The sequence below is a fragment of the Schistocerca nitens genome, chromosome 3 (assembly GCF_023898315.1).
Source record: "Schistocerca nitens isolate TAMUIC-IGC-003100 chromosome 3, iqSchNite1.1, whole genome shotgun sequence".
Taxonomy (NCBI): domain Eukaryota; kingdom Metazoa; phylum Arthropoda; class Insecta; order Orthoptera; family Acrididae; genus Schistocerca; species Schistocerca nitens.
In genome coordinates this window covers 548,239,817-548,267,197 of record NC_064616.1, presented here as the reverse complement: position 1 = coordinate 548,267,197, position 27,381 = coordinate 548,239,817, and the positions used below count along the sequence as shown (strand labels likewise).

The window sequence follows — 27,381 nt, the reverse complement described above, 5'->3', positions numbered from 1 at the left end:
CCTGTGAATGATGTTCAGAAAGCCCTTCAAACTAACCATCTACACTAGCCCTGGTCTCTTAATTGAACTCTGGCCATTTTCGGGCCCAAATTACGTTAGATGTGGGAACGGGTGGAAGCAATAAGATGCTAATCTCGTAATTGTTTTTTGGCCAAGTACTATTGAAAGATAAAAATTGTAAGGTAGTTAGTGATAGTTTTTATATTTTATGTAAAAATTAGCTAATTTTCAATGTAATCCTCTTTTAGACTAATAACTCTCCAGTTTTTGTTCTGGGAGCAGATTTCATGCCCTATGTGATATAGAAATTCTTCCAATCCATCTGTGGCATGAATCAGCAAACCAGTCTTTAATAGTATTAGTTGAAAACAGTCTTGGTTGTAGTTTTAGTTGCTTTATTTATCAACTACGTGTTTCACCTTATTTAGGCATCTTCAGGCTGACCTTAATTTGGTATTTCTTAGGACGCTCCTTTAGACAGTGTAGCTAAAGGGCGTCGTCGAGTACACCAGGCCAACCATCGCCTTCGATCATTGGTCAATTCTCTTATCCGTTTTTTACTATTTTATATTTCTCCTATTTACTGAGGTTAACGAAGGCGATGCTTGGCCTGATGTACTCGGCGACGCCTTTAAGCTACACTGTCAAAAGAATCGTTCTAAGAAATACCAAATTAAAATCAGCTTGAAGATGCCTAAATAGGGTGAAACGCGTAGTTGATAAATAAAAAAACTAAAATTGCAACCAAGACTGATTTCAACTAATACCTCATGTGATATTCTTTAAGTTCTCCCAAAAAACCATCTACGGCCGCCATAGCCTCTTCATACTCCAAATGTTTTCTAGCCACAAATTACGTTCGGTGTAGGAACAGGTGAAAGTGGCAGGGTTGAATATCTGGTAATTAGAATGAACCTTTCCATATTTTTTCCACTGCCGTAGCACCTTCGTGCGAGAGTACATTATCCGCATGAAAGACCTTTATTTCCAATTCTAGTCTCTTTTTGCTTTCTGCGTCGAGTGGCTTCAGGAGACTTGCGTGATAAATGCCTCTTATTATTGTAATCACGTAGAGTAATTCCTCGAGCAACACAGAAAACAATGGCCAGCTTTTGAAGCAGATGAAATCGATTTTGCTGTTTGGTGTGGGCCAATAGTCGACCTAATGTTTTCATTGTCGTATCGTTTGTGGCATCTTAATGGCTGATTCATGTTAAGTCCACAGTAACAAATAGAAGCACAAAATTAATTAAATTCTTTTTAAAGTGGTCCAAAATTTTCTGAGAAATTAGCAGACGATTTTGCTGTCGGTAAGCGTTGAACGAGAACGGCAAGCGTCCTGCACAAAGTTTTTTCATACTTTATTCCTTATGTAGAATATACAAAACTCTTTCTTCTGTAAAGTCTATGGCAGAATGTATTTCACAAATCTTTAATCACAGATCGTCCTACTCAACACTGTACCCTTTGTCACTGTTTCATCCGCGAAGGAATTATGGTTACATCTGAAATTATTCACCATTTCTTAACGACCCGGAATGAGATAATAGATTTCTTCTGTACCTTCGCAACCATTGTTTAATTTCTCTTTTACCAGAAATCTTCGAAAATAAATAGTTTGTGACCCGGTATTCCAGTTTGTCCTTTGAACAACACAGGCGACACGAGTACTAAACGGTCGCAGGTTCGAATCCTGCTTCAGGCATGGATGTGTGTGATGTCCTTAGGTTTAAGTAGTTCTAAGTCTAGGGGACTGATGACCTAAGATGTTAAGTCCCATAGTGCTCAGAGCCATTTTTTTCGACTACTATAATAACTCGTAAAAACAAATTATGTCCATATCACGTTGACAGTTAACCTTATGTATTGTGCCGCATGTACCAACGTAACGGAAACTAAGGTGAACCGATTCTACGCCGTATACTTTTCACCTGTTCTTCATAAGATGTATTCTGAGGAAACTTTGAAAACTCATTAGTCCTTACAAAGAATATATCACATATAGTGTTTCCATTCAAAATAATGATGCTTTAGCAAGGGCTCTTTATAGATTCAGTTTTAAGAAACGGCGAGTAATCTCTATACTCTAGCAATCGTCACCACATACCTTTAGACATGTCTTTGTGAGCTCGTACTAATTAGTCTCGAAATGTCATAGCTTGCCAAAGATGGAGTGGTATGAGATGATCATGCTGAAGTTTTCCGCCTTGAATGATTGAGGAATTTGTAGCACACATGCTAGGCACTGCTGGTACCGAATGTTAGATCGAAAAGGAAACGTACACTATAAGGCATTGATCCAGGGTCATACTAACTCTTTATAACAATGAAAATCTGTTCGCGTTAAGACTGCGTGCTAGACTGGCACTGACCATCGGATCCTAGTCATTTCCGTATGTTACCAGTAGCACCATTACATCAAGCTTCACGGGCAGACACACAACATTAACTTGCCGCTACGCAAGTTATTGAACTTGCTTCAAGTAAACATTATAAAGTTTACCTTCATTATGGTAAAGCACCTGCTTGTGCGTGGTACAAATTCTTTAACGATTCAAGATAGAAATATCTGCAAAACAAATCATACGTGTGACGACTGCCTTGCAAACAAAACTATAAAACTAAATGCGTCATTCTCAAAGAGGAGACATTGTCAGAAGCGACAACATTAGATGTGCGTCAGAAAATTGTTATAATACTGTTAGTGTTTATTGCCTGCATGAATCTAGCATAAAATCACATACCAGCCTGTAATAAGGCGTGACCGAGTTCGGAACACTAACAGTATCGCCGCATGGCAAAAATGATATTTCAAACCCTGTGTTGACATCGGAGAGTTATTTGCCAACGCTTTGCTTTTACAAAATAATACACAAAAACAATCGGTTGAGACTTTTGTTCCAAAGTTGAAATTTATTCTTTGCACTTTTACTTTTACTACATTAATTGTTACAATAGATTTAAACAACGGAAGGCATTCATTTGTGCAATACACTTACATAAGTCGGTTTTGGTACATCTGAAGTTTTCTTAGCAAGTTGTTTTGGTAAATTATTTTCCTGTTTCCTACTCAGTTACTAAGATATGACATTATGAGCTTCAATGAAATCACGAAGTCAAATGGAAGCCCGGAAGCATATCAACAACCCCTTTACAGCCATTTCAAGTCATGGGAAGTGAACTGCTCCATTAAAATTACTGATTAGTCCGACAGAATGATGCACAAAGGATCCGGCTAAATTAAAATTCTATACAATGTTCAACTGAAAGAGTTAACAACGATTAAAATATTTTTCACTTTTAAGAAATAATCAGTCCATTAATGATTCATTGAAACTGAGCTTTTACCCATCAATCCAGAAGTATTCTATGAACTTCCGCTTCTTGCGAGTGAGATTACAAGTCTATACATATTTGCTTGTGAACTTAAAAACTTTTGACTCGAAAGGAGACAGTTTATAAAATTACTTGGAGCTCAAACGTAAATGAAAAGGAACACGTGTGCACTCAAACACCACAGAGATTTCTAACAAAATTTTCTCGAGCTTGAAACTGCATCAAGTGGTTAAATATCCACGAGCTATTGGACGAGTGATCCTCGGCCATTTTCAAATGTTAACTGTCGTTTGATTTCTGCTTCTGTCCTTATACAGCCATGCTACCACCTGTGACGTCCAGCTTAACCGACTAAATGCTTCTTTCCCCATATGCAGATGTTCATTAATCTAACCAGACGAAACGAGAAAGCGTCAATATGCAACAGAATTAAGTAGTTCACCACAGCTGGAAACGACAAAGAAAAGAAACAGAGAAAGAAACAAGAAAATTACAAAGATGATTTAGGAAAAGATTTAATCTTTGCCGCGAAAATGTTTACGCTATGGGGAAAAGCTACTCATTGTCAATGATGAAGACAAATATACCCACTGTTTACTGTAAACCATTACATTTTTTGTCTAAGCCAGGACGTCTAATTTTCGGTTAATATGAGTCCAAAATGTCGCATACGCTCTGTTTTCTTCCAATCCCTACATATTTTGTTCCAGGCATTTACTGATTTCCTTAGTGTTGCTGACTTCCGTGTTGTACCTTTGTATACGGAATAGTATAAGAAAAATAATATATCTTCACATTTCTTCCGAAATAAAAACAGTGCTTAATTTTAGGCTGCATTCCCGTAAACGACTTGGTATATAACTTTCGTAATTTTCTAAGGCGATTTCCGGATGACGCAGCTGTAAGCAGGGAAGTTAGAACCTGAACAAAACTAGATATTTGGATGAGAGATGCTAGACTAAAGTGCACTCGAAATCACTACAGTTTAATCATGAAGTATGTCATTAACAAAACTTCTGCTCGACTGAACCTTAAATATTCATCACCAAGTGAGGTTAGCGGAAGAGAGAGAAAGAAAGAGAATCATAGAATCTGAGTGATGCGTCATGATTTTGTTTAGTCAGCGTAAGATTGGCAAATGTATGCTCCCTATCATTAACTGAATACTTCGTCGATATTTGACAGCACTTGATAAGAAATACAAAACAAAAAGTTGCTAAATGTTCTGCTGCATTTGTTTTTTACTTTTTATTTTTGATGTGTCTCTGTTTACTAATAAAATAGTTTTCCGTTTTGATAAAGCATCCTCAAATGAAACTATGGTAGCTGATATATATTTGGCAATATAGAGATCATGGTAGCTAGAAATGTGAAGCTCATCTTTACAGCCAAACGCGGCACGATGCACGCAGAACTTTACGAAAGGTATCACACGAGAAAGTACATTCCAAAACGCGATATGAAACATACTTCTTCATTATCTCGCCTAGTACCCTGATAAGAAATTTAGGCTTACTCGATATATGACGGTAGTATCTGTTCCCGAAAGAACACATACCGTGGATGACCATGCAGCTTTGCTAGAAACGGAAACATAGTGACAGTTGATCTTCACGGACACAGTCCAAGGATACAATACGAATGTGGAACAATGACACTGATACACGATGTATCCTCCGTCACACAACCTAAGATGACTGAGGAAAAGCAGATGTCGAAACGTCTGCGCCATCGTCACGTCACATTACAGCTCCGCTAAACAGGAAATTCTTGGTGGTAACTAACGCAAAGTTTGGGGCAGAAATTAACACAACCTGACAGAAAAAGTAACAGTAAGAAAAGTCTTACTTAGTTATCTTACGATATACTCTTGTGCACTAGATACTGGACATGGATCAACAGTTATTGGTACGGCTGTCGCCCTGCAGGAACAACACATCTCCCTATCGTCGTTGCAACAGTAAGTTCGGTATATTATTCTGTTTGTATCGTGCACAGTCCAGTGCTTTCTGTACAGATACCAGAGGTACGTGGTCATTGTAAACTTGGTTCCCCAGTCTATGATGTGAACATTTGGTTAACCATCTCGATGCCACATACGCTTTGATATTTGCAGCTCTCCTGATCGACTAAACACTCGATAACTACCGTAACTGAAGCTAAGGAAAAATCTGTTCTTATCACTTAACACAACGAAGAATTATTCATCCCTCCAGTTGCATCTTTCTATATACCATACGAGACTGTGGAAAGCAACTTGATGAATGACAATCTCAGGCCAAGCTTCCGAAAAACCATTTTTGATGGTTCTAACTAATACTGTGATTGCCACATTGGTCCCAGTTTTTTATTCGGCCTCCATGCTGCGACAGTAATGCCTGTGCGTTTTCCAGGAACAGAAGTAGGTGTATATTCCTTTAAACATCTGTATCAACATTAAGAGCGGTCTACTTAATTCGGACTTGTGCCGTTCTTCCAAAGAACCTTACAGGCTTCGCAGGATTGTAATACGACCTTGCTGAAATTCAGTAATCGCATTAATTGTGCTTACCGATGCAGTTGTCTCTTGTCTATAGTATCTAAGCTCACTGGACAAGATATTAGACTCCCTCTTAAAATACATCACTTGTCTTTGAAGTGCTGTAGATGGTGTAGTTGTAGAACAAGTATCCCGTCGTCATGTGAGTCTGATGTAAGTCATGACGGTGAAGTAATGTGTACGGTGCTTGTATATGGCAGTCGGCTTTAGGAAATCAACGCAGTAAGAGAAGTCACAAAATGGCAGACAAGTGGTTGGACGTGCACATGACCGCATTGTCAATGACGTTGTCCAATTTGAAAGTGTATCAACGTGGCCTGTTAAACGTGTCTGCAAGGAATCCTGTACAACTCTCAGCCACTTAACACAGCGTAAAGACATAAAAATAGTTTAACCGTTAGAACCAGACACTATGGTCACCTCTTGTCAGTGATAACCGATTTCAAACCCGAAAGGAACTCCTAGTGTCTGTGAATGCAGATTCATCTCTACCAGTTTCGAAGCGAAACTTGCGAATGAAATTACATTTAATGGACGTCTGGAGTCCAGGTTTCTCGCAACACCTCATTTCTCACAGCGGCACGTAAAGCTGTCTTCAACAGGGCAAGCAGCACATAAAACTGGACCATAGCTGAGTGGAGGCATATAGTGTGGTCCGACGAGTCGCGAATTTGCCTTTTTTAATTTTAAATGAAATGTATCGACAGCACCGACTGACCAGTTTGCAATGTGTGGTGGGTCTAGTTCAAAACAGAGTTCATTCTGTGATGTTTTGGGATCGTTTTTCGTACCATGACCTGTGCCCACTCAATTAAGTTACCACGAACATGAACCAGGATATTTATTCAACATTCTCGGTGACCAAGTGTTGCCATTTCTTCTACATATTTTTGAGGGGTATGCTGTGGACATTCCCGTATTCCAAGACGACAATAGCCCTGTTCCCAGGCTTGCACTCATACGTTCCTGGTGTGAGTGGCTGCAGTCGTATATGATATACCTGCACAAACTTGTGGATTCTCTTCCTCGCTAGATTGACACAATTGTCAAGGCTAGAGGCAGTTTTACATGGTATTCAAGCGATGTGTCCTGGAAATGATTAATTTTTTTCATCCGATGAGACATTAACTCTGTACCAAGATCGGAACAAAAGACCAATGGTTCAGTAATACAAATACAGTTGTTGCAGTTGTCATTTCTTTCACTTGCTCCGTCTACAGCACTCTGCTTAGTTATATATTTTAGTGTCCTCTTTCAGTGTCGAATTTGAAAAGTTGTGTTTCTGCGTCATGACTTTACATACACTGATCAGCTAGAACATTATGACTATTGACCTACTTCCAATATAAACTCGCCCAGGCGATAACAGCGTCACCTGGCGAGGAATATCCGCTAGTAAGACACACGCACGGTACCTTTAGTATCAGTGAGCGTGCTGTCCCTGTGTAGAATGGGGAAGGCACGCGATATATCTGAGTTTGACCGAGGAGAGACTGTGATGGTCCGGAGGCTCGGCACGAGCATTTTGGAAACTATACAACCTGTGTGTTCGAGGAGTGCTGTGGTGTCTTCAACACGTGGCGAAACCAGGGGGAAACCACGTCCAGACGTCTTTGGGTTGGGTGGCCTCACCTCATTACAGATATCGGACGTTGTAGGCTGGGTAGACTGGTAAAACAGGACAGGCGGCGAACTGTAGCGGAGCTAACATCAGACTTTAATGCTGGACAGAGTACAAGTGTGTCTGAACACACAGTGCACTTAACACTCCTAACGATGGGCCTCCGTAGTCGACGATCCATGCATGTGCCAGTGTTAACATCACGACATCGGCAACTACGACTGAAATGGGCACCTGACCATCGACACTGGACACTACCGCAGTGACAGAGCATTGTATGGTCTGATGAATCCCGTTACCTCCCTCATCATGCGGTTGGGAGGGCGCGAATCCATCATCTTCCAGGGGAACAGCTCTTTGACACCTGTGCGGCGTGACGGAGACAAGCTGGCGGCAGCTTCATTATGCTACTGGCATTTTTAAGCAAGACAAAGCGCCATGTCACAGGGCCAGGAGTGTGATGGAATGGTTCGACGATCACAGTAGCGAGTTCCAGTTGATGTGCTGGCCCCCCAACTCGCCAGATCTGAATCCGATTGAACACAATTGAGAAGTGATTGAACGTGACGCCGGTGTTCATCGCCTCTCCAGGGAATTTGCGGAAAATAGGTAACTTTTGTGTGCATATGTGGTGCCAACTCCCTCCAGTGACCTAACAAGGCCCTACTGCTTCCATGCCACGACGCGTCGCCGCTCTTATCCGAGCCAAAGGTGGACATACCAGCTATTAGGCAGGCGGTCATAATGTTCTTGCTGATCAGTCAGTATATAATCATTTTCAAGAAGGCGACTATTTAATAGATCGTCGCCAAGTTAATGAAGGACGGATAGCCGTTATTCATTGTACACAAGTGTATTTGAATGCATTAATTACTATAAAAATTGCAAAATTAACATAAATACTAAAATTAAATCGTCATTTTAGTATTGAGATTGTCCAGAAAAGATATACGAGGTATGTTCAAAAACTACCGGGAATTTTGTAATTCCGCGGATTCTGTCAGTCTGATTCGCGATTTTTCGTTATTGTGTTGATGAACATGACTGAAACGTACGTGTACACAGGCAGCCATATTTGATCGTCACTTGTCAGAAAAACTGTTGGCATTGAATCTTACTATAAAAGTGGAATTAAATATAACAAAGTTTTATAAATGTTGTATATTGCTTTTGGTGAGTCAGCTATGAGAGAAAAAAGAAGACTTTACGTGTGATATAAACGTTAGTAGGTGTGCCGTGAAGAAGTTGAAGATGACGAACGTTCTCAACGCCCAAGCTCACCAACAACCAATGAAACCGTGGAAAAAGAGAAAGAAATTATTCGGAACGATGGCCGAATCACAGTCAGAGAAGTTTCTGATGATGCTGGCATATCAACTGGCTCATTCCATGAAATCTTTTCGGATGTGTTGACTATGAAACGTGTGACAGCAAAATCAGTGCCAAAGGTATTGAATTTCGAAGAAAAACAGCGCCGAATGTAAGTTTCCCATGAGTCGCTAAATGAAAGCAGCAGCGATGCAGGACTACCGAAACGTTTCACACAGGTGACGGAACGTGGTTGTGCATGTATGACGTCGAAAATAAGATTCAGTCGTCCCAATGAAGGTGTTTTGGATCGCCAAGATCTAAAAAAGCTTGGCAAGTATGTTTAAATGTGAAAGTTCAAAATCTTGTTTTTTTTTCGATTTTAACGACATAGTGCATCACGTCTTCTTGCCAAAATGTCAAACGATTAATAAGGAGTACTACCTATACGTTCAACGCCGTTTGCGGGAAGCAGTCGGAAAGAAACGCCCGGATTTGTGGCGAAACAATTCATGGCTTTTGCACCAAGATAATTCACCAGCTCACACTTCAATGCTTGTTCGTGATTTTTGTCGAAATGCAGGAATGTAATGATGCCCTAGCCTCCATATTCGCCAGATATAGCCCCGTGTGACTTTCTTCTGTTTCCAAAAATGAGCTTAGATGAGATTAAAACTGCATCTCTGAAAGAGCTAAGTGCTATCCCAAAGATAGTATTCCGGAAGTGCTTCGGGGATTGGAAGAAGCGCTGAAACAAGTGCATAATACCTAAAGTCGACTGCTTTGAAAGAGATAACATTACTGTGGAAGAATAAATAAATTATTTCAAAAAAAATGAAAATTCCTGGTGTTTTTTGAACACACCTCCTTTACTTGACCACGATGATTTCAGTAAGTCAGTGTTGTATCGCATATGGTGCAGAAACTGACACTTATGGTAAATAAGGCCCACATTTAATCTTATTTACACTTAAATTCATGAGTAGTCTTAAGGCGAAACCCTACGAGCTATTCGTGTCCATACCGACGATGCGAGGTGGCGCAGTGGTTAAGATACTAGGCTCGCATTCGATTGGATCGGTGCTGTGTTTCGCGTCTGCCATCCATATTTAGGTTTCCCGTGGTTTTCATCAATAAAAATGGGATATCTTGGGAATATTCATTTGCATACGATAAGGCCGAAGGCCCCATCCTTCTTCAAACCGAGCTTGAGTTCCAGCTCTAGCTACGTCCGTTGACGATGGAACGCTAAATGATAGCCTTCATTCTTTCTTCATTGAGTCCACCTTTTTGGCTGTTATTCAGTATTTAATATTAACGAATCTATTTAAAAAAATCTGCGCAAAAAATGGTAAAAATAGAATTGACATATCTGTAGCACTATTGCATTACCGCCATACTCTGTCTCGCCTGGCTGAGTGCTCTGGCTTGCATAGTTGGCATACAAAAGATTACATCTCTATACCAGCTGTCGTTTTATGTAGGATCGGCATGGCAGCTATTAGTACATTTTAATGCAAATCTATTCTTTGTTGTAATGTTCAGCAGTGGAAGTAGTAACCTAGTTCGTTATCCACTGTAATTCTACCTTGATACTCCTTCACACTGCCATACAAGTTCACCACAATAACAACTCATACAATGAGCTAATGAGTACTAGAGTCCGTGCAATCGCCTTTTACCATCTTCATTATTTTCTCGGAAATGAGAATGTAGCGTGACACAGGCATTTCGCCATCTGCCACATTTAAACACGCAGTACGAAATTTTGCTGACTGGGTACTACTGAGAAACACTGGTAAAACTACGAAGCTCCACGTACTTTTTCTGAATTTCCGGTAAGGCTTCCTAGTTCTAGTATACGTTTTAAAAAAGTTTTAGTTCATACGCAGGTAGTGAAAGAGAACTTTGAGGGTAGTTTGCTGCACTACCTACTTTCTGATTATCTATGTTGCCGTATAAGGCCTGCCACACGAGACACAGAAAGAACACCGAAAAATATATCACATATGACACTACTGTGAGCCGTACCTGACAAAGGTACACATACAGGCTAGATCTTCATATTTCTGCTAGAAGCACAACAGAAAGTGAACAATATACATGATTACTTCTCGACTTATATGTGTTTCGTTTCTATGAATAAACTAGCATACCGTATCATAGTAAAATCGTAATTTATTCTGGCGCGTGGTGCAGCCGCGCGGTCGTGGGGGCGTTACCACGGTTCACGCGGCTCACCCCGTCGGAGGTTCGAGTCCTCCCTCGGGCATGGGTGTGTGTGTTCTCCTTAGCGTAAGTTAGTTTAAGTTAGATTAAGTAGTGTGTAAGCCGAGGAACCGATGACCACAGTAGTTTGGTCCCATAGGAACTTACCTCAAATTTCCAACTTTATTCACTTTTTATGACTAACGGAATTACTTCAAAAAATAGTTCAAATGGCTCTGAGCACTATGGGACGCAACTGCTGTGGTCATCACTCCCCTAGAACTTAGAACTACTTAAACCTAACTAACCTAAGGACATCACACACATCCATGCCCGAGGCAGGATTCGAACCTGCGACCGTAGCAGTCGCACGGTTCCGGACTGCGCGCCTAGAACCGCAAGACCACCGCGGCCGGCGGAATTACTTCCAAAATGAGTGAAAGTACGTAACGAATCTACCGTCTCATTGTCAACAGTTGATAAGTCGGCTACTGAATTCAAACGTAGCAGAACTTCGGAGACCCTAACAATAAATTCCATTTACTGTATTTTAATTATCATATTTACTATGGCAATGTACATTTCGCTGTCATAGAGTCATCATGATAATGACTGCGTAGGGAGTTAAAGAGAATGGGGTACAATGGTCAAACAGCCAAAAATTTTTGTGGTCAATGCTAACCGAAGTTTGAGGTTTTGGAAACAGCGACGCCACTGGGTAGGAAGATAGTAAATTGGAGTGATGAATCACGCTATGCACTGTGGACATCCGATGGAAGGGTTCGGTTTTGACGAAGGCCCAAAGAACGTTACCTACCGTCACGTGTGCTGAAAATGGTTTAAATGGCTCTGAGCACTATGGGACTCAACTGCTGTGGTCATAAGTCCCCTAGAACTTAGAACTACACTCCTGGAAATTGAAATAAGAACAGCGTGAATTCATTGTCCCAGGAAGGGGAAACTTTATTGACACATTCCTGGGGTCAGATACATCACATGATCACACTGACAGAACCACAGGCACATAGACACAGGCAACAGAGCATGCACAATGTCGGCACTAGTACAATGTATATCCACCTTTCGCAGCAATGCAGGCTGCTATTCTCCCATGGAGACGATCGTAGAGATGCTGGATGTAGTCCTGTGGAACGGTTTGCCATGCCATTTCCACCTGGCGCCTCAGCTGGACCAGCGTTCGTGCTGGACGTGCAGACCGCGTGAGACGACGCTTCATCCAGTCCCAAACATGCTCAATGGGGGACAGATCCGGAGATCTTGCTGGCCAGGGTAGTTGACTTACACCTTCTAGAGCACGTTGGGTGGCACGGGATACATGCGGACGTGCATTGTCCTGTTGGAACAGCAAGTTCCCTTGCCGGTCTAGGAATGGTAGAACGATGGGTTCGATGACGGTTTGGATGTACCGTGCACTATTCAGTGTCCCCTCGACGATCACCAGTGGTGTACGGCCAGTGTAGGAGATCGCTCCCCACACCATGATGCCGGGTGTTGGCTGTGTGTGCCACGGTCGTATGCAGTCCTGATTGTGGCGCTCACCTGCACGGCGCCAAACACGCATACGACCATCATTGGCACCAAGGCAGAAGCGACTCTCATCGCTGAAGACGACACGTCTCCATTCGTCCCTCCATTCACGCCTGTCGCGACACCACTGGAGGCGGGCTGCACGATGTTGGGGCGTGAGCGGAAGACGGCCTAACGGTGTGCGGGACCGTAGCCCAGCTTCATGGAGACGGTTGCGAATGGTCCTCGCCGATACCCCAGGAGCAACAGTGTCCCTAATTTGCTGGGAAGTGGCGGTGCGGTCCCCTACGGCACTGCGTAGGATCCTACGGTCTTGGCGTGCATCCGTGCGTCGCTGCGGTCCGGTCCCAGGTCGACGGGCACGTGCACCTTCCGCCGACCACTGGCGACAACATCGATGTACTGTGGAGACCTCACGCCCCACGTGTTGAGCAATTCGGCGGTACGTCCACCCGGCCTCCCGCATGCCCACTATACGCCCTCGCTCAAAGTCCGTCAACTGCACATACGGTTCACGTCCACGCTGTCGCGGCATGCTACCAGTGTTAAAGACTGCGATGGAGCTCCGTATGCCACGGCAAACTAGCTGACACTGACGGCGGCGGTGCACAAATGCTGCGCAGCTAGCGCCATTCGACGGCCAACACCGCGGTTCCTGCTGTGTCCGCTGTGCCGTGCGTGTGATCATTGCTTGTACAGCCCTCTCGCAGTGTCCGGAGCAAGTATGGTGGGTCTGACACACCGGTGTCAATGTGTTCTTTTTTCCATTTCCAGGAGTGTACTTAAACCTAACTAACCTAAGGACAGCACACGACACCCAGCCATCACGAGGCAGAGAAAATCCCTGACCCCGACGTGTGCTGACAAAAGTGAAATGAAGAGGAGTTGATGTTATGGTATGGGATGGTTTCTCTGGTTAGGATGTCGTCTGCTTATTACGCTTAAGGAAATGCGGAAGGATACGAACCCATTTTACAGTACTGCGTACTACGTACACTAGAGAAACATTTCGAACACGATGACTGATTGTAGCAGCATCACAATACACCCTGACATCGACCATCATCTATGAGGCAATGGATTTTGGGCAGTAACATTCTTGACATTGACTAGCCTGCTGAGGGTCCCGACCTAAACCCAATGGAACACTTTCGGCATGCGCTGACACATCGGCTTTGCTCCAGACCCCAGCGTCCAACATCACTTCTTTCTGTGGTTTATGGCAATTGAGGAATAGTGAGCTGCGGTTACTCCACAGACATTTAGATACCTCATTGAGCGCGTCCCCAGCAGAGTTCACGCCGTCAAGAAGGCGAAGGGGGGACACACCCCACATTAGTGTCCACAACTTTGTCCGGATACTTTTGATCAATAGTGTGTATAGTAATTTCTTCTTTTCTGCCTCGAATGCAACAATGAATAATTTGACAATTTCATCATTTGTGAGCATATTTCAAACTGACACAGAAATGTACATTCTCTCTTCGACTGGCCTACAACTGTTTTCGACTGATTGTAATTCGCAATGGTACGACAGGATGCTCAATTCTCAACTTTCTTCTTCCACAACTGTAGACGTGACTACGACGATGACCTTCCGTTTCATGGTGTTCCAACGTGTAATTCGGTACCTTCGTTAAGAGGATGCGTTATTGCCGGTTTCCTTTCAATGACACAGTACTGAAAGGAAGAAATCGCTGTTCACAAGAACAATCGTCAAACATGAATGACGTAGGAAAAAGTATGATGCTCTTCAGGAAAATTTACACTATACGTTGAAAATTCTGCGATATATGGAAACCTATTCGCAACTATAGTAGTACCACGTTGCCTTTGGTACACTAAGTAGGGTTTTCTTCACGCAGAATGTGCCGAAGAAAAGTTTGCACCCAAATTGCATCAACTGTTAACGATATGAATAATAGCGGTCTTATAATCAAACGATTATGGATTCGGAAAGAAAACGTTGTCACAATCATACACAACTGGAAAAACATTATACATTCCATTACATAATGCCTACTGATACGCCGAAAATCTTTTGATTAGGCCCACCATAGCAATCATGATACTCCGTTGTTTTTTTGTTTTGGTTCAAATGGCTCTGAGCACTATTGGACTTAACATCTGAGCTCATCAGTCCCCTAGAACTTGGAACTACATAAACCTAACTAAACTAAGGACATCACACACATCCATCCCCGAGACAGGATTCGAACCTGCGACCGTAGCGGTCGCGCGGTTCCAGACAGAAGCGCCTAGAACCGCTCGGCCACACCAGCCAGCTTTTTTTTTCGCATCAATCTTTCGAATGGGTTTTGGTTACTTTATTGTAATTAGTCAAGACAATTACTGTCAGTTTTCATTGAGGAAGTTAACAATTTTATAGCGTATTCAGTTCAATAATCACACTTTAGTATGTGTGATATGATATTTTATTGGATAGTTAAAGATCAGAATTCGTAGTTCTTGGATATATTTGTCTGGTTTTGCATCGAAATTGTAAGTCTCATAATTCAGAACCAAGTATGAGAAACATGTGTCACTTACTCTTTTTTACATACATGTACTTCAGACAAATAATTCATTGAGAGTGTAGATCTTGATCTTCAACATGGTAATAAACATACACACTAAAACAATGTTACTGGGAACTTTGTGAGTACATTAGTCGTCCTGATTAGAATCATACGGGACAACTAGTCATCAGACACTTATTCACGATTCTAAATTAAACATGGCACGTATTGTTTTTACAGTTTCAATATATTACATGGAACAGTTCGTAATTCTATGAGTGCAAAATAGCATTATAGTAAAACTGTCATAAGATTTCACATGGTAGTTTTATCCTCTTATTACATAGTATTGGAATGTTGTTTTTTGGTGACTGTTGTTTAATTGGTGACTGATCTGTAGTTACCGATTTTTGTGGAGAGTTCCTTTGACTCTGATGTGTTTTTTCTTCTGGCAGCTGCATGTCTAAATGGCAAAACTTTCACTGCTACTGGCTGAAATCCGTCTAATCCTTGGACAATTTGCCACTCCACTACCTCGTCGTCACAAAAGTTGTCAGGTTGGGTCTTTACTTCTGTGGGCTACTTTGATGTCCCACCTGCCAGCACGGCACCAACACATTCGTCAACAAGAAAATATTTTCACACTCTGCTGTGGAAAGAAAGAAAGAAATTAAACTAGGAACGAAGTAATCGGCAATTTCGAGATTATAAATAAGAGTTTTCTGCTCTTATGACTGGATCCTCAATGATATTGCCCATGTGGAAAATGTCTGCGAATTTATTTTCTGGAAACAGAATTGTCTCTGTGTAGCGAACACGGTAAATGTTTTTAATTCCACGCTCTGTTTCTCATAATATGTTGAAAACCGTAAAGTACCCCTTAAAGTTTAATACCCGTATTGTGCAGCCTTGTTTTCCAAATTTTATTGTTAAAAGTTAATAGTGTGTACCGTTTCAGCGAAAGAACTTCTACGTCTTTAACAGGAATTCCTACCTACAAACCTCCGCCACACACCGTCAGGTGGCTTGCGGGGTATGGATGTAGATGTAGAAGTTTACTCATCTTCTAACAAAAATTTTCAAAAAGAGTTACCGTGTACTTAATTTTTATACTAGAGGTGCTTACTAGTCACTTTCACCTTAATGAGCTGTAGTAAAATATTTAGCGCGAGTCAAACCGATAGTATTTTGGTTCATGTCACCGAATACGACACATTAGGGGACTCACCACGTTTGTATAGCATTTGCTTAAAAAGGTCCAGTTCATTTCACAAGCTGTAAGCTCGTCAGTTCATAAACTATTTGCAAGAGGTATTTATAATTGCTCAACGAGACGAGCTGTTAAATCTACAATTAAAAATACATAAGTAACAGCAGTTTACATTTTACATATATATTACACGTCTATGAAGTAGCGGTTATACAAGTGACATTATTTAGCTGCAGTGGGTTCATTTCAGGGAACATTCATGCCAGTCGTATAATGGACACATTTTGACGGTGTCCTTCCAACAGTACTCGATTTAAACAGTCAAACTACCTTGTTTAGACACACATTGGCTTGCTCAGAGCTGTACGCAACGCTTGTCCAGGTAAGGCTTTGTGTGGCTATCACCGCTCGCTCGGCAGACTCCCACCAGGCCTCCACCCTCCTAACCGTGAGGGATGCCACTGCCTCCCACTTTCTATTTCGTGATTCTTTTTAACCTGTACTGTCACTTCTACTATCAGTTATTTTAAACAATTTCCAAAGTTTGTACCTACATTGCTTCACGATGTACGCGGTCCAGTCACCTTAATGTGACCATAATGTGCCTACCGCCTATGTTCGACGTCAACGTCCAGTAACAACTCACAGACGGCAGGTGGCAGCATTAGCAGTGGAGCGTATATAAAGCGTATTCGGGGGACGCGGAAAACAGTGCAGTCAATGTCGTAATGCTGAAACTGAGCTATGTTGGCGTGCATGGCAAAACAGCGCTATCCGAAACCGGCACCGAGACAGTTGTGGTGCACCAGGGGACATACATGCCAGAGGTGAAAGTCGGCTGCGCGAATGTATACAAGGGAATAGATGTGTAACTGTCCAGCAACTGACCGCCCAGATGAAACAAGCGGCTACTAACAGTATCTCTTCACAGCAAACGCCTGGTTCAGGCACTCATGCTGACTGCCGTTCTTCGGCAACTAAGACTGGTTTTTACTGAAACTTTTAACCTCGTGCAAGTAAGTATAAACCAAGAAAAATCATTATCAGAGTTGTTGAACTACCGGAGGGTACCGTATACTACCATAGGTAAGAGTCTACTGTGGTAGATTTCCCAGTAGCTTTGGTCAGTTGAGGTAGTGTCCATATTACATGTACATTGGGTATGTTGCACACCTATCGAGCTTTACCTCATAACGATCACTTTCTTTACGTATGTGATCAGTGTCTTACTTGATTCCCCTGAAGGTCGGACGCGTTGAACCGTCTAGAAACTGAGCGAGGTTATATAAAGGACCAAGTGACCTACGGAACATTTTTGTTCTAGCTACGTAGTTTTTCTCCTGTCTGTTACTTAAGAATAAACAGTACTTGCAGCAAAACTGAAATTTTCAGTGTTTAATTCAGATTTTATTCGAAAATTGTTCATTTGTAACTTGAGATTCATCATTTAGCGCTAGAATACGCAATTTCCTCAACGAAAAGGTAAAACAAAGAAACTGCAAAACACAAATATATCAAATATCGCTTCAATACTTCGTCGAAATTATGTAAAACATGTTTGTATTATTCGTTAACGACTTTCGCATTTATCATTAATAACAGGAAACTCTTAATTTGATCATGATGACGAACGTTCTACTGAGTACAAAATAACAACAATGATTATATATTTTTTATGTTTGTGCATGTAAACTGTACTTGCATCAAAAGTAGTTGCTATAGTTACATAAAAGCGCAGAAGTTGCGCGATTAGTTAATTGTTATTACTTATAAAATGCTACTTATATTCTGTGAGGATATAAAATACTCACTGAACTAACACTGAACGATGTGCGGTTCTAATTATATGAAAGAAAAACAACTAAAGAAACAAAGAAACAGAGAAGTCGTCGGCTGTCATTTTCTCTCTACTCATTCATTTATGTTTCTTTCCCTATCAATTCTACCAGTACTGCCCGTAATCCTACCATTTACTACGTCATTTATGTAGTGTACCAAAACTCTTACACTTATCGTAAACGAACTGATTTGTGGAAAGCGAGAAATTCCAGAAAATTTGCATGTGTTAGTAAACTACGTGAAAGTACTGCTCTTTTCACTTTAACCTGAGATCGTGGTGTACCAGCATAGCACTAGTCTAGTCCAGAAAGCCAGGCTTTGCTATTGAGCTATTAGAGCGGCTTCTGCGATTCCCAGTTTATGTTTGCCTAAGCCTCGATAATGCAGTTTGTGCCAGCGGTGGCTGTCATTTTCGTGAGACTCTTAATGCCAGCAACGTGGCTGTGTCGATATCCACGCCTCTCACTAGTATCCTGAGGCCACTGCAGGGCTCACGCCTCCTCATTTACGCTGTATTTTGATTTCTCACCTTCTATCCAGATACACATTTCGTTTAAATTTCTTTCTGTTTCGATTACTCTTTAAACGTGACACAGCTTTTATAACGATTAATAAGCGCATTAACCAAACGTCTATATCAAGACTACAGTAATTCTCAACAAGATTTATCACATATTGCCGTTCACAACATTTATGGATCTGATAGAAGTGTTTCACGCTACAGCTCTAAGGTTACTTTGAACTGTAGTGTCTCTCAGCAAGGCACTGCTCAGCTCTGCACCACAAGGTGCTAAAACATTTTATCTTTAATATTCTGCTACTCGTTTCGACCCTGAGGTCATTCAGTTTTTAATTATACACCGTCCGTCCAGAAAGTTCTGAGACTGATTTTATTCCTGGCGTATAAGCGCGTCAGCTCAGTAACTACGGTGGCAGCTTCAATTAACAACTGTAAACAACAGATATGCATTCAATTAGTCAGTTGTGAGCAGGAAGTATTAAGTTGTGGACGTGCGATCGTAACGTGTCAACGTTGTTTTGTCACAATTCGAAATGGAGATCAGGCGTGTTTTAAAGAACAGAAAAGTGTGTGCAAAGGTGTTCCCCGCGCACCTTGACCGCCGAACAAATACGACGACGCGTAGACGCATGTCGCGACATGATTGAAATGAAAAAGGCGGATAATTCTTTTTTGAAAATAATCGCTTGTGAAGAGGCTAGGTGGTATTAGTACGAACCTACCACCAAACTACACAGTGTAGAAATTAACATGAAGGGCCCACGCTTTTACAACATGACCGACATTCTAGACATTGTGAAGAGCGAGTTGAGTAACATCTCAAAGAAGGACTTTTCTGACAGTGTCACTTGGCTGTGCGAACGTTCTCTGAGTTGTACTCAATTGGGAGGCTGCGTCGGAGGGGGAGGGGAAGCTATGTGAACACCTGAAGCATTTAAACCAGCGTCTTAACGTTTCTGTATTTTCTATTAATTCTGTCTCAAAACTTTATGGACTAATTGCAAATACGTGTGGTGTTCACCATGACAAATTTTAAATTTTCTGCCAGATTATGACTTAAGGTTAATCCCTTCCATTCCAACGGCGAGTAGTGTTCGACATTGCGAATTTTGTTTTCCACTCCCATGTCGAGCATGATTCGACACGACTTTTCGTAACCATCACATTATCTATTCTCGAATCTGACTGTACTAGGCATCAGTGCTGCTTGGTACTGCCATCTAGGGAAGCCTGAGTTAACTCGATGTCGAACTGTAGCAGTGCTGAAAGAAAGGTTATAACCATTATGTTTAAGTTCGTAGGCGTCAAATGGCTCTTTCTCCATGTACTGTCCTTTATGAGGAGGACGTTGTCGATCTAGAGGAACATCTAAGTGACAACGAGAGTGACGATCATTTTGATGACAATGATTTTGATGATGACAGTGATTCATTTGTCAACAATTCGAGTGAAATGACGACGGAAACAATCCACCCAAAAGAGTTTCAAAAGTATCACAGAATTAAAAGTATTGTATTGTAATGGTTACTTAAATGTATTTGAATGAAAGCGCACTTTTTGATTCAGTGTATTAGGTTGGTACGTAAGTTCACAGCGTTTTTGTTTTGCATGTTGGTATTCCGGTTGCTATGGTTTTATCTACCGATTGTCATTTTTTATTTGTAGTACACTGTTGCCATTTGAGTTAACATATTGTCATTTTGTCACCTGTAGATACGAGTGGAGCTGTGGACGCTAGAAAATGGAGTGCCAAGTAGAGAAATCGGAACGTTTCAAACATATTTTTCTGTTGAGTTCAATAGAGGAGTGACAGCAGAGGAGACAGCGAGAAACATTTGCGGCATGTATGGGGATAATGCCGTTGGACAGATCACGTTAAGAAAACGGTTTTCTCTTTTTTAGGAGGATGTTTTAGACCTTAGTGACCTCCATATTCAGGAAGACCTTCGAGGTTTGACGAAAATCGCTTAAAGATATTAATCCACAATCATTGACGTCAGTGTACTCGATAACTGGTAGATGTGATGAAATGTGATTATTCCACCATCGTGCAACATTTGCATCCAATGGGAAAGGTTCAAAAATCGGGTGTATAGGTACCACATGCTCCCAGCCAAAATCGCAAAAATCAGCAGGTGGCCATATGTGCATCTCTGCTTGCTCATCATCGATTGGCTCGTGAAGAACACCAACCATTCCTATCCTGTATCGTTACTAGTGACGGGAAATGGTGTCGTTATGCTAACGTAAGGATAAGAAGGGAATTACAATGAAATTAACACCCTTAGCTGCTTACAGGCGTTGACATATGTCAACGGGGACAGGTGAAAATGTGTGCCCCGACCGGGACTCGAACCCGGGATCTCCTGCTTACATGGCAGACGCTCTATCCATCTTTTTTTTTTTTTTGGTCCGTTGTTGATCGTTGTGTTTGGTAGTTGCGGACGTCACGTGACATCCGTTGAAGTTCGTTTTGTTGATCCTTCCACTCAGTTTTTTATTACAGAGGCCAACCAGTTCTCTGACAGAACACGCTGAGCTACCGTGGCGGCATCCATCTGAGCCGCCGAAGACACAGAGAATAGCGCGACTGCAGGGATTTATCTCTGGCACGCCTCCCGTGAAACCCACATTCTCAACGTATTGTCCCTTACTACATTCGTAGTGCCCCTGCCCATTATACTCATTACTCGCGGCGCGTTGCCGATTCCCGTAAGAGTTCGGGCACTGTTTGTGCATTCGCACAGAAGAAGAAGATGGTCAAGTGGCCGGTGAGCCTTAACTATATATATTTCCTAAGATGGTATCTGCTCTTTCGGACATCTCCGAAAGAACAGATACCATCTTCGTAAATATATAAAGACAGGAATGACTGAGACCAAACAAAGCAGCAACTCCCCATACAGAGACCTGCGCGCATCCACATAAGATAATGTTATGCATCTGGTGGAACGAGGACGGTGTGGTGTACTATGAATTGCTTCCCCGAGGTGTAACCATCACTGCTGTCATTTATTGTCAACGAATGAGACGTCTTGCAGACGTAATCCAAAAGCAACAACCAGAGGACTGCGTGAAGCGATGCTATTCCACGATAACACCCGCTGGCATTCTGCTAGACTGACAAAAACACTATACAGGAGGTCGGTTGGGAAGTCGTTCCGCACGTACCTTATTCATCTGACCTTGCTCCTTAAGATTTTCGCCTTTTCCACTCTCTGTCTAACAACCTTCAAGGAACTTCCTTTCCGGATGAAAATGCGCTACAAACATGGCTCGACGAATTCTTCCCCTCAGAAACGTGTGATTTCTGCAGCTGCGGAATCAATTTACGCCAGCGTTGGTTGATTGTTGTAAATAGTGAAGAAGAGTATATTATTGATGACTAAAGTATCTGTAATTTGTATCTGCAGTGTTTATTAAACTCACGGAAAAGTGCTACGAACTTACGCATCAACCCAATATACCCTAAAAGCTGGTCAGTGGCCCGACTGTCTCCACAAAGAGCTCGCACAATTTTTTGTGGCGCTCGCCGCCCGGGTGGCACCGATTTAAATAAGAGCACACAGAGACGCCCTGTGTCATCATTACGAATTGCAAAGTGTTAAAACTAGTTGCAGAATAATAAAAATAAAACTCTTAAAGGCTTCTGGGGGATATTTACAACAAATAATCCATATTTCATTCTTCTAGCATTTTCCAAAGGAACGCGCGATTCAGAAACAATAAATGATGCTACTACAGGGTCATTGAGGCTACTAACTACGGCAGCCACTGTACACCGTGGCCATACTGGCGAGACTGTATGCAGGCGAGTTTAGGTGAAGGGCGCGGCTTATGTTGCAGGGTGCGGGCTGTCCTCTGGCAAGCTGGGCCAGCTGGTGGGCGCGCAGCGGAGGATCGTCGGCGGTGACGAAGCGGGCTTCGGCAGCTTCCCCTGGCAGGTGAGTGCCCCCACACCAGCCTCCCATAATAAATAACAGTTATTTCCAAGAACGGCGTCTGGTACAAGCATAATTTCACCAGTGCTCTACTAACTGCTTCACCTATTTTCCCATCCAGGGACGCTAATTTCATATCACAAAACTGGGCCTCTTTTTTTACTGAGGTATTAATCTGTGACAACAGCGTACTCTAGCTTTTTATTCTTAAATACTGTAGCTCGGGATATCCTTCAACATATACCGCGTGGTTATACTTAAAGTGCAGCTACTCACAGAGATCCAGTGTGGGTTGTAGTTACTGTATGGCAGTGAAACTTGATAGATATGCTAATGCGTTAATGCGGGACCGATTTACGCTGAAACAAAAATAGTACCAGTTTTTTCCACAAGGTGCAAATATGACGCTGACTGCAAAAAATGCGTATGGAACTGTTCCCACATGTAATGGAATAGGCACAGGATGTGGGCAGAAAAGGTCAAACAAGTGAGAAAGGCATAATGTTGACTTTATTATTAACCGCCGCTTACAAAATTTGTTCAATGTAAGCACCGGAGATCTCGGCGAGGTTCCGTACGGCTCCAGATTTGCACCCGATGGCCAAAATTGGAACTAATTTTTTTCAGCTTTAATCGGTTCCTCATTAACGCATTAGCATATCTGCCAAGTTTCGCTTCCATACGATAATTACAGCACACACTGGACGTCCGTGGGTATCTGCTCTTTAATTGTAACCACCAGGTAGGTCCGTTGCATTGTGATCTTTCACAGTGCTGTCGATGGAGATGGAAGCCACAAGTACGACCATTACACTTTAACTGGTCACAAAACCATTTTGTTTGCAGGTGGAAAGTCGTGTTTGTAGATTTTTTGGAAGCTTCCTGCAACTGTCAATAAATCTGAAGAACTGACTGATTTAAGACAAATCGATAAATGCAAGTTACACGAACAGACCATTTTGCATAACAGTTAAATTTTACAAAACAAATTTCTCCAATTGTAGGGCGGAAAAATGACGTTTCCGTAGATTATAGGGGTAACAGAAGGAAATATGACAATTGAAGTAGTGGAAAACTAGTCTAATTAATAAAATTCGGAACTTTCGCGGATGGTTTAGTAACAAAGTTTTATTTCGCTTTATAACTTCGTTTCTCAGAATATTGGATTAAATGTGTCATGACTTTATTTCTCATACCATTGAGCTTGTAAGCAAATATGTGAAAGTTTTAACTAATTACCTTGCTTAGAGAACGTTGTGTCAAACGTAAGTGTTGTGACCTGTTTTATTTCTGATACGGTTGCACTGAGCAGACATTGAAATAAGTACGTGTAAGAGTTTGGTTTTATTTCCGTGCTTAATGGAGGTTAGTGTTGTTTTTTCATTCTTATTTTGTTTCAGTGAAGAAAAACCTCTCATTATTTGGATTTTAAGAACATTTGAAAACTGAATCTTACCAAATTGCAAACTGTGTGACAAATTTTATTCTGTGTATGGATGAAACAAAACTCATAAAACTGGGCAAGTTTATAACAATGTTATAACTGTATATCATAAAGGAACACTAGGTCATCCGGCCGGAGTGGCCGAGCGGTTCTAAGCGCTACAGTCTGGGACTGCGCGACCACTACGGTCGCAGGTTCGAATCCTGCCTCGGGCATGGATGTGTGTGCACTCCTTGGGTTAGTTAGGTTTCAGTAGTTCTAAGTTCTAGGGGACTGATGACCTCCGCAGTTAAGTCCCACAGTGCTCAGAGCCATTTGAGCCAACACTAGGTCAGGCCCGTCTTTTTTATATAAATTAATAGGGGTCACTCACAGCGAGACTGGAAACCGCTACTGTTTTGTCAGGATGCAGACCGAGGACCTGTGTGGCGTCGTTAGATGTAATAAGACAGTATTCAAGATTATTCCATTTAATACTCAGAATGCTAGTCGATGCCGTGCCTCCTGCAACGGCTGGTGGCTACGTAATCCGGAGAGGAATCCGCTGAATCCAACAGTGGACTCTGTGCTGCCGAGGACGCTGCATCAGCTGAGGGTTGAAGTCGATGACACCATGGTGCGGTGGTTTGCCGCCCAATGGTGAGTTAGGCACGCCACGTCGGTAGCCCGGCTTGGAGATGGCGGTGACTGCGACGTGTGTGTTTGATTCACACAAAGTAGTCAACCCCTCCCATTGCCTGAGTTTTCCCATTAGATGCGCCGCAATGTCGAATGCCATGATGTGCTGAATGCTGAACCTGACCTGCCGATGCGGTAGACCTTCAGGCTCGTGCAACGCTGGAGTTTCAGGGCAACTTCTGCCCTGGATCGGAGTCGTGTTGGTAGACCTCCGACTGCCCATTAGTGCTGGTTGCTGGGCTGATTTCAGTATTGGATGATGGAGCTTATTATCCCCGGCTGTGGATCGCCTATCTTCTCGTAAGGCAGTAAGTGTAAAGCCAACACCAGAACAATCTCACACACAAGATGTTACTATACCATAAACAGAGAATCTAGTGCGAACGATATGATCGCCATTGATCCTACTGATTGAATGCTCTAGTCTATTGGGTAGGAAGTATTTATGTTGTCGAGGAGGGGCTCAGCTCTATGACATCATTCGTAATGACCGAATCGATTCTGCTATTCTCTAGTCGTCAGCAGTCTTCACTTCGGCTACATTTGCTTAACGTATTTGTTACAGTGTCTGTACCGCTTAGTCAAACCCTGCTAGGTGATGTTTCGTCTTACCTAGTGACTCTTACATAACGTTGCGAAGGCAGTTCGGTCTGCAGTCTTCTAACGATTTTCTTCTGAGCTCGCTCGCAGTCTCGCTCAAGAATGTCTAGGTTGCTGTCTCTCTGACAGAGAAACGGTGTTGAAATATTTACGCTTCTCGGATGGCGGCTGTTATACTTGCGTTTGATTGACACCAGCTGTGAAAATTTTACACTCCCGTTTCCTTACAAATTTGGCACGTAACAAGTTTAACTCAATTTTCCCTGTCGTAGAGTTCAGGTCACAATGTTGTCTTGAGCTGGAGGGTAGCTTCGTCACAATTACCACGCCATATTCCGAATAACTCATTGCACATAAAAAATTTATTGTTATGAAAATTGATGGATAAAGGTATAAAATTCCATAAATGTGGAAATCGAGTGTCTCAGTACATATTTTATTAGACTGCGTAATGAAAAATGTTAAAAGTGTCACAAAATTGCCCCGTTATACCGTACACCTAGAGAACACTCGCCCTGACTCATTCAAAAAGGCTCCGAATTCGTGCTCTGGATTGGAAGCTTCTCACAACTACTATGGCACGGACACGCTCCGAAAAGTCTTTCAGAGCCTTGCAAGCTACCTCCATGGTCGGTCATGTATCTGCCCTACCACCCTATTCGTTGATGGAGTGACGCCATCGTAGAGTTTGTCTGGTGTAAACATCGCACAAGGAACTGCAGGTTGGATAAAGTACTTCCTTGCGTTATACATTGAGCTGGTGCCTGTCTGGTGTGGGCGACATATGTATAACTCAGTTTGTTACTCTTTTACCCTTGCGTATATTGCGCTAATTGGCTAATAATAAGGTTCGTTTATATGTGATCGACTGTTTGATTGGTACTTACGATGCACTGAATAATAAAACTCTATGCCATTAATTGCTATTTATTTGATGCAACAAAATCTACTGTTGTCTTGAACTGTACAACTTTTACAATGCTCTCCTTCCTTTACCTGCGACTAACATCACACCAGTTACATACATACAGAAACCATCCATGAATGGCATAACTACAAAGTCCCTCTTCCAGCGGCACACAAAATCAAAGTTTCAGCACGCGTTTATCGTAAGTGACTCAAAATGCATCCCAGATAAATCCGAGTACTGACTGACTTCTTAGTGCGCTACATTTTAGTATTAAAGTTTCGACAGCCAGCGTGCCATCTTCAGCTGTTTCCAGCTCGACAACACGCCAGCACTTGTATAAAACTTCCACCTTTAAGGTAATTAAAAAGAGATCCCTCGATCGATATCTGTCGTCATTGACTATTTTGTTTTTATTTACTATTAAATTATTCTATTCTAGTGTTCAGATTGCAAGCGGATTTCATGTCTCATCAGTAGGTGGTGGTGTAAGTTCCTATGGGACCAAACTGCTGTTGTCATCGGTACCTAGGCTAACACACTACCTAATCTAACTTAAACTAACTTACCCTAAGGACAACATACACACCCATGCCCGAGGGAGGACTCGAACCTCCGACGCAGGGAGCCGCGCGAACCGTAGCAAGACGCCCGAGACCACGCGGCTACCCCGCGCGGTTCATCAGTAGGTCGAACAATTGTTCCCACGAAGACGACCGGTACTTAATGCCCTATTCTCAACTACATGACCATCTGTTGTAACAGATAATTTCTATTTATGACTGCCTGAGTGACCCGCCCCTTAAATGCAGCCTTGATTGCAATATGTACCACTCACATTTTATATCCTGCGTCCACATTTAACATTACTTGGAAAAAAGCTAAATTTCCGGTGCATTGAAAGCAATCTCGGAGAGCTTATCGCTTCAAATTGGTATACAGATCTAATCACTCGAAAAAATCCTCCAACGTCTTCATGAAAAAAGTAGATGTGGGAAAGTGACAACGAGAATCCACAAATATAAGTGACCTACAGGCGACCAGTATGACCAAAGCTTAAACTAGTACGAAGATGGTATTTTCACATAAACGTCATTGCTCTCAAAACGGTGTAAAACGAAGTGCATACCCCTCTGTAGTCCCCCCCCCCCTTTTCAACTGCA

At 42.2% G+C, this 27,381-nt stretch overlaps 1 protein-coding gene across 1 annotated transcript in view; it reads left to right on the top strand.

Annotated features, from left to right (window-relative positions):
- The window catches only part of LOC126249328 (proclotting enzyme), a 278,769-nt gene that overhangs the window by 62,291 nt on the left and 189,097 nt on the right, over nt 1–27,381 (top strand). The window contains exon 5 of the mRNA XM_049950983.1: nt 22,495–22,592. Within this exon, the coding sequence (XP_049806940.1) occupies nt 22,495–22,592 (98 nt within the window). The remainder of the gene's footprint in view (nt 1–22,494; nt 22,593–27,381) is intronic.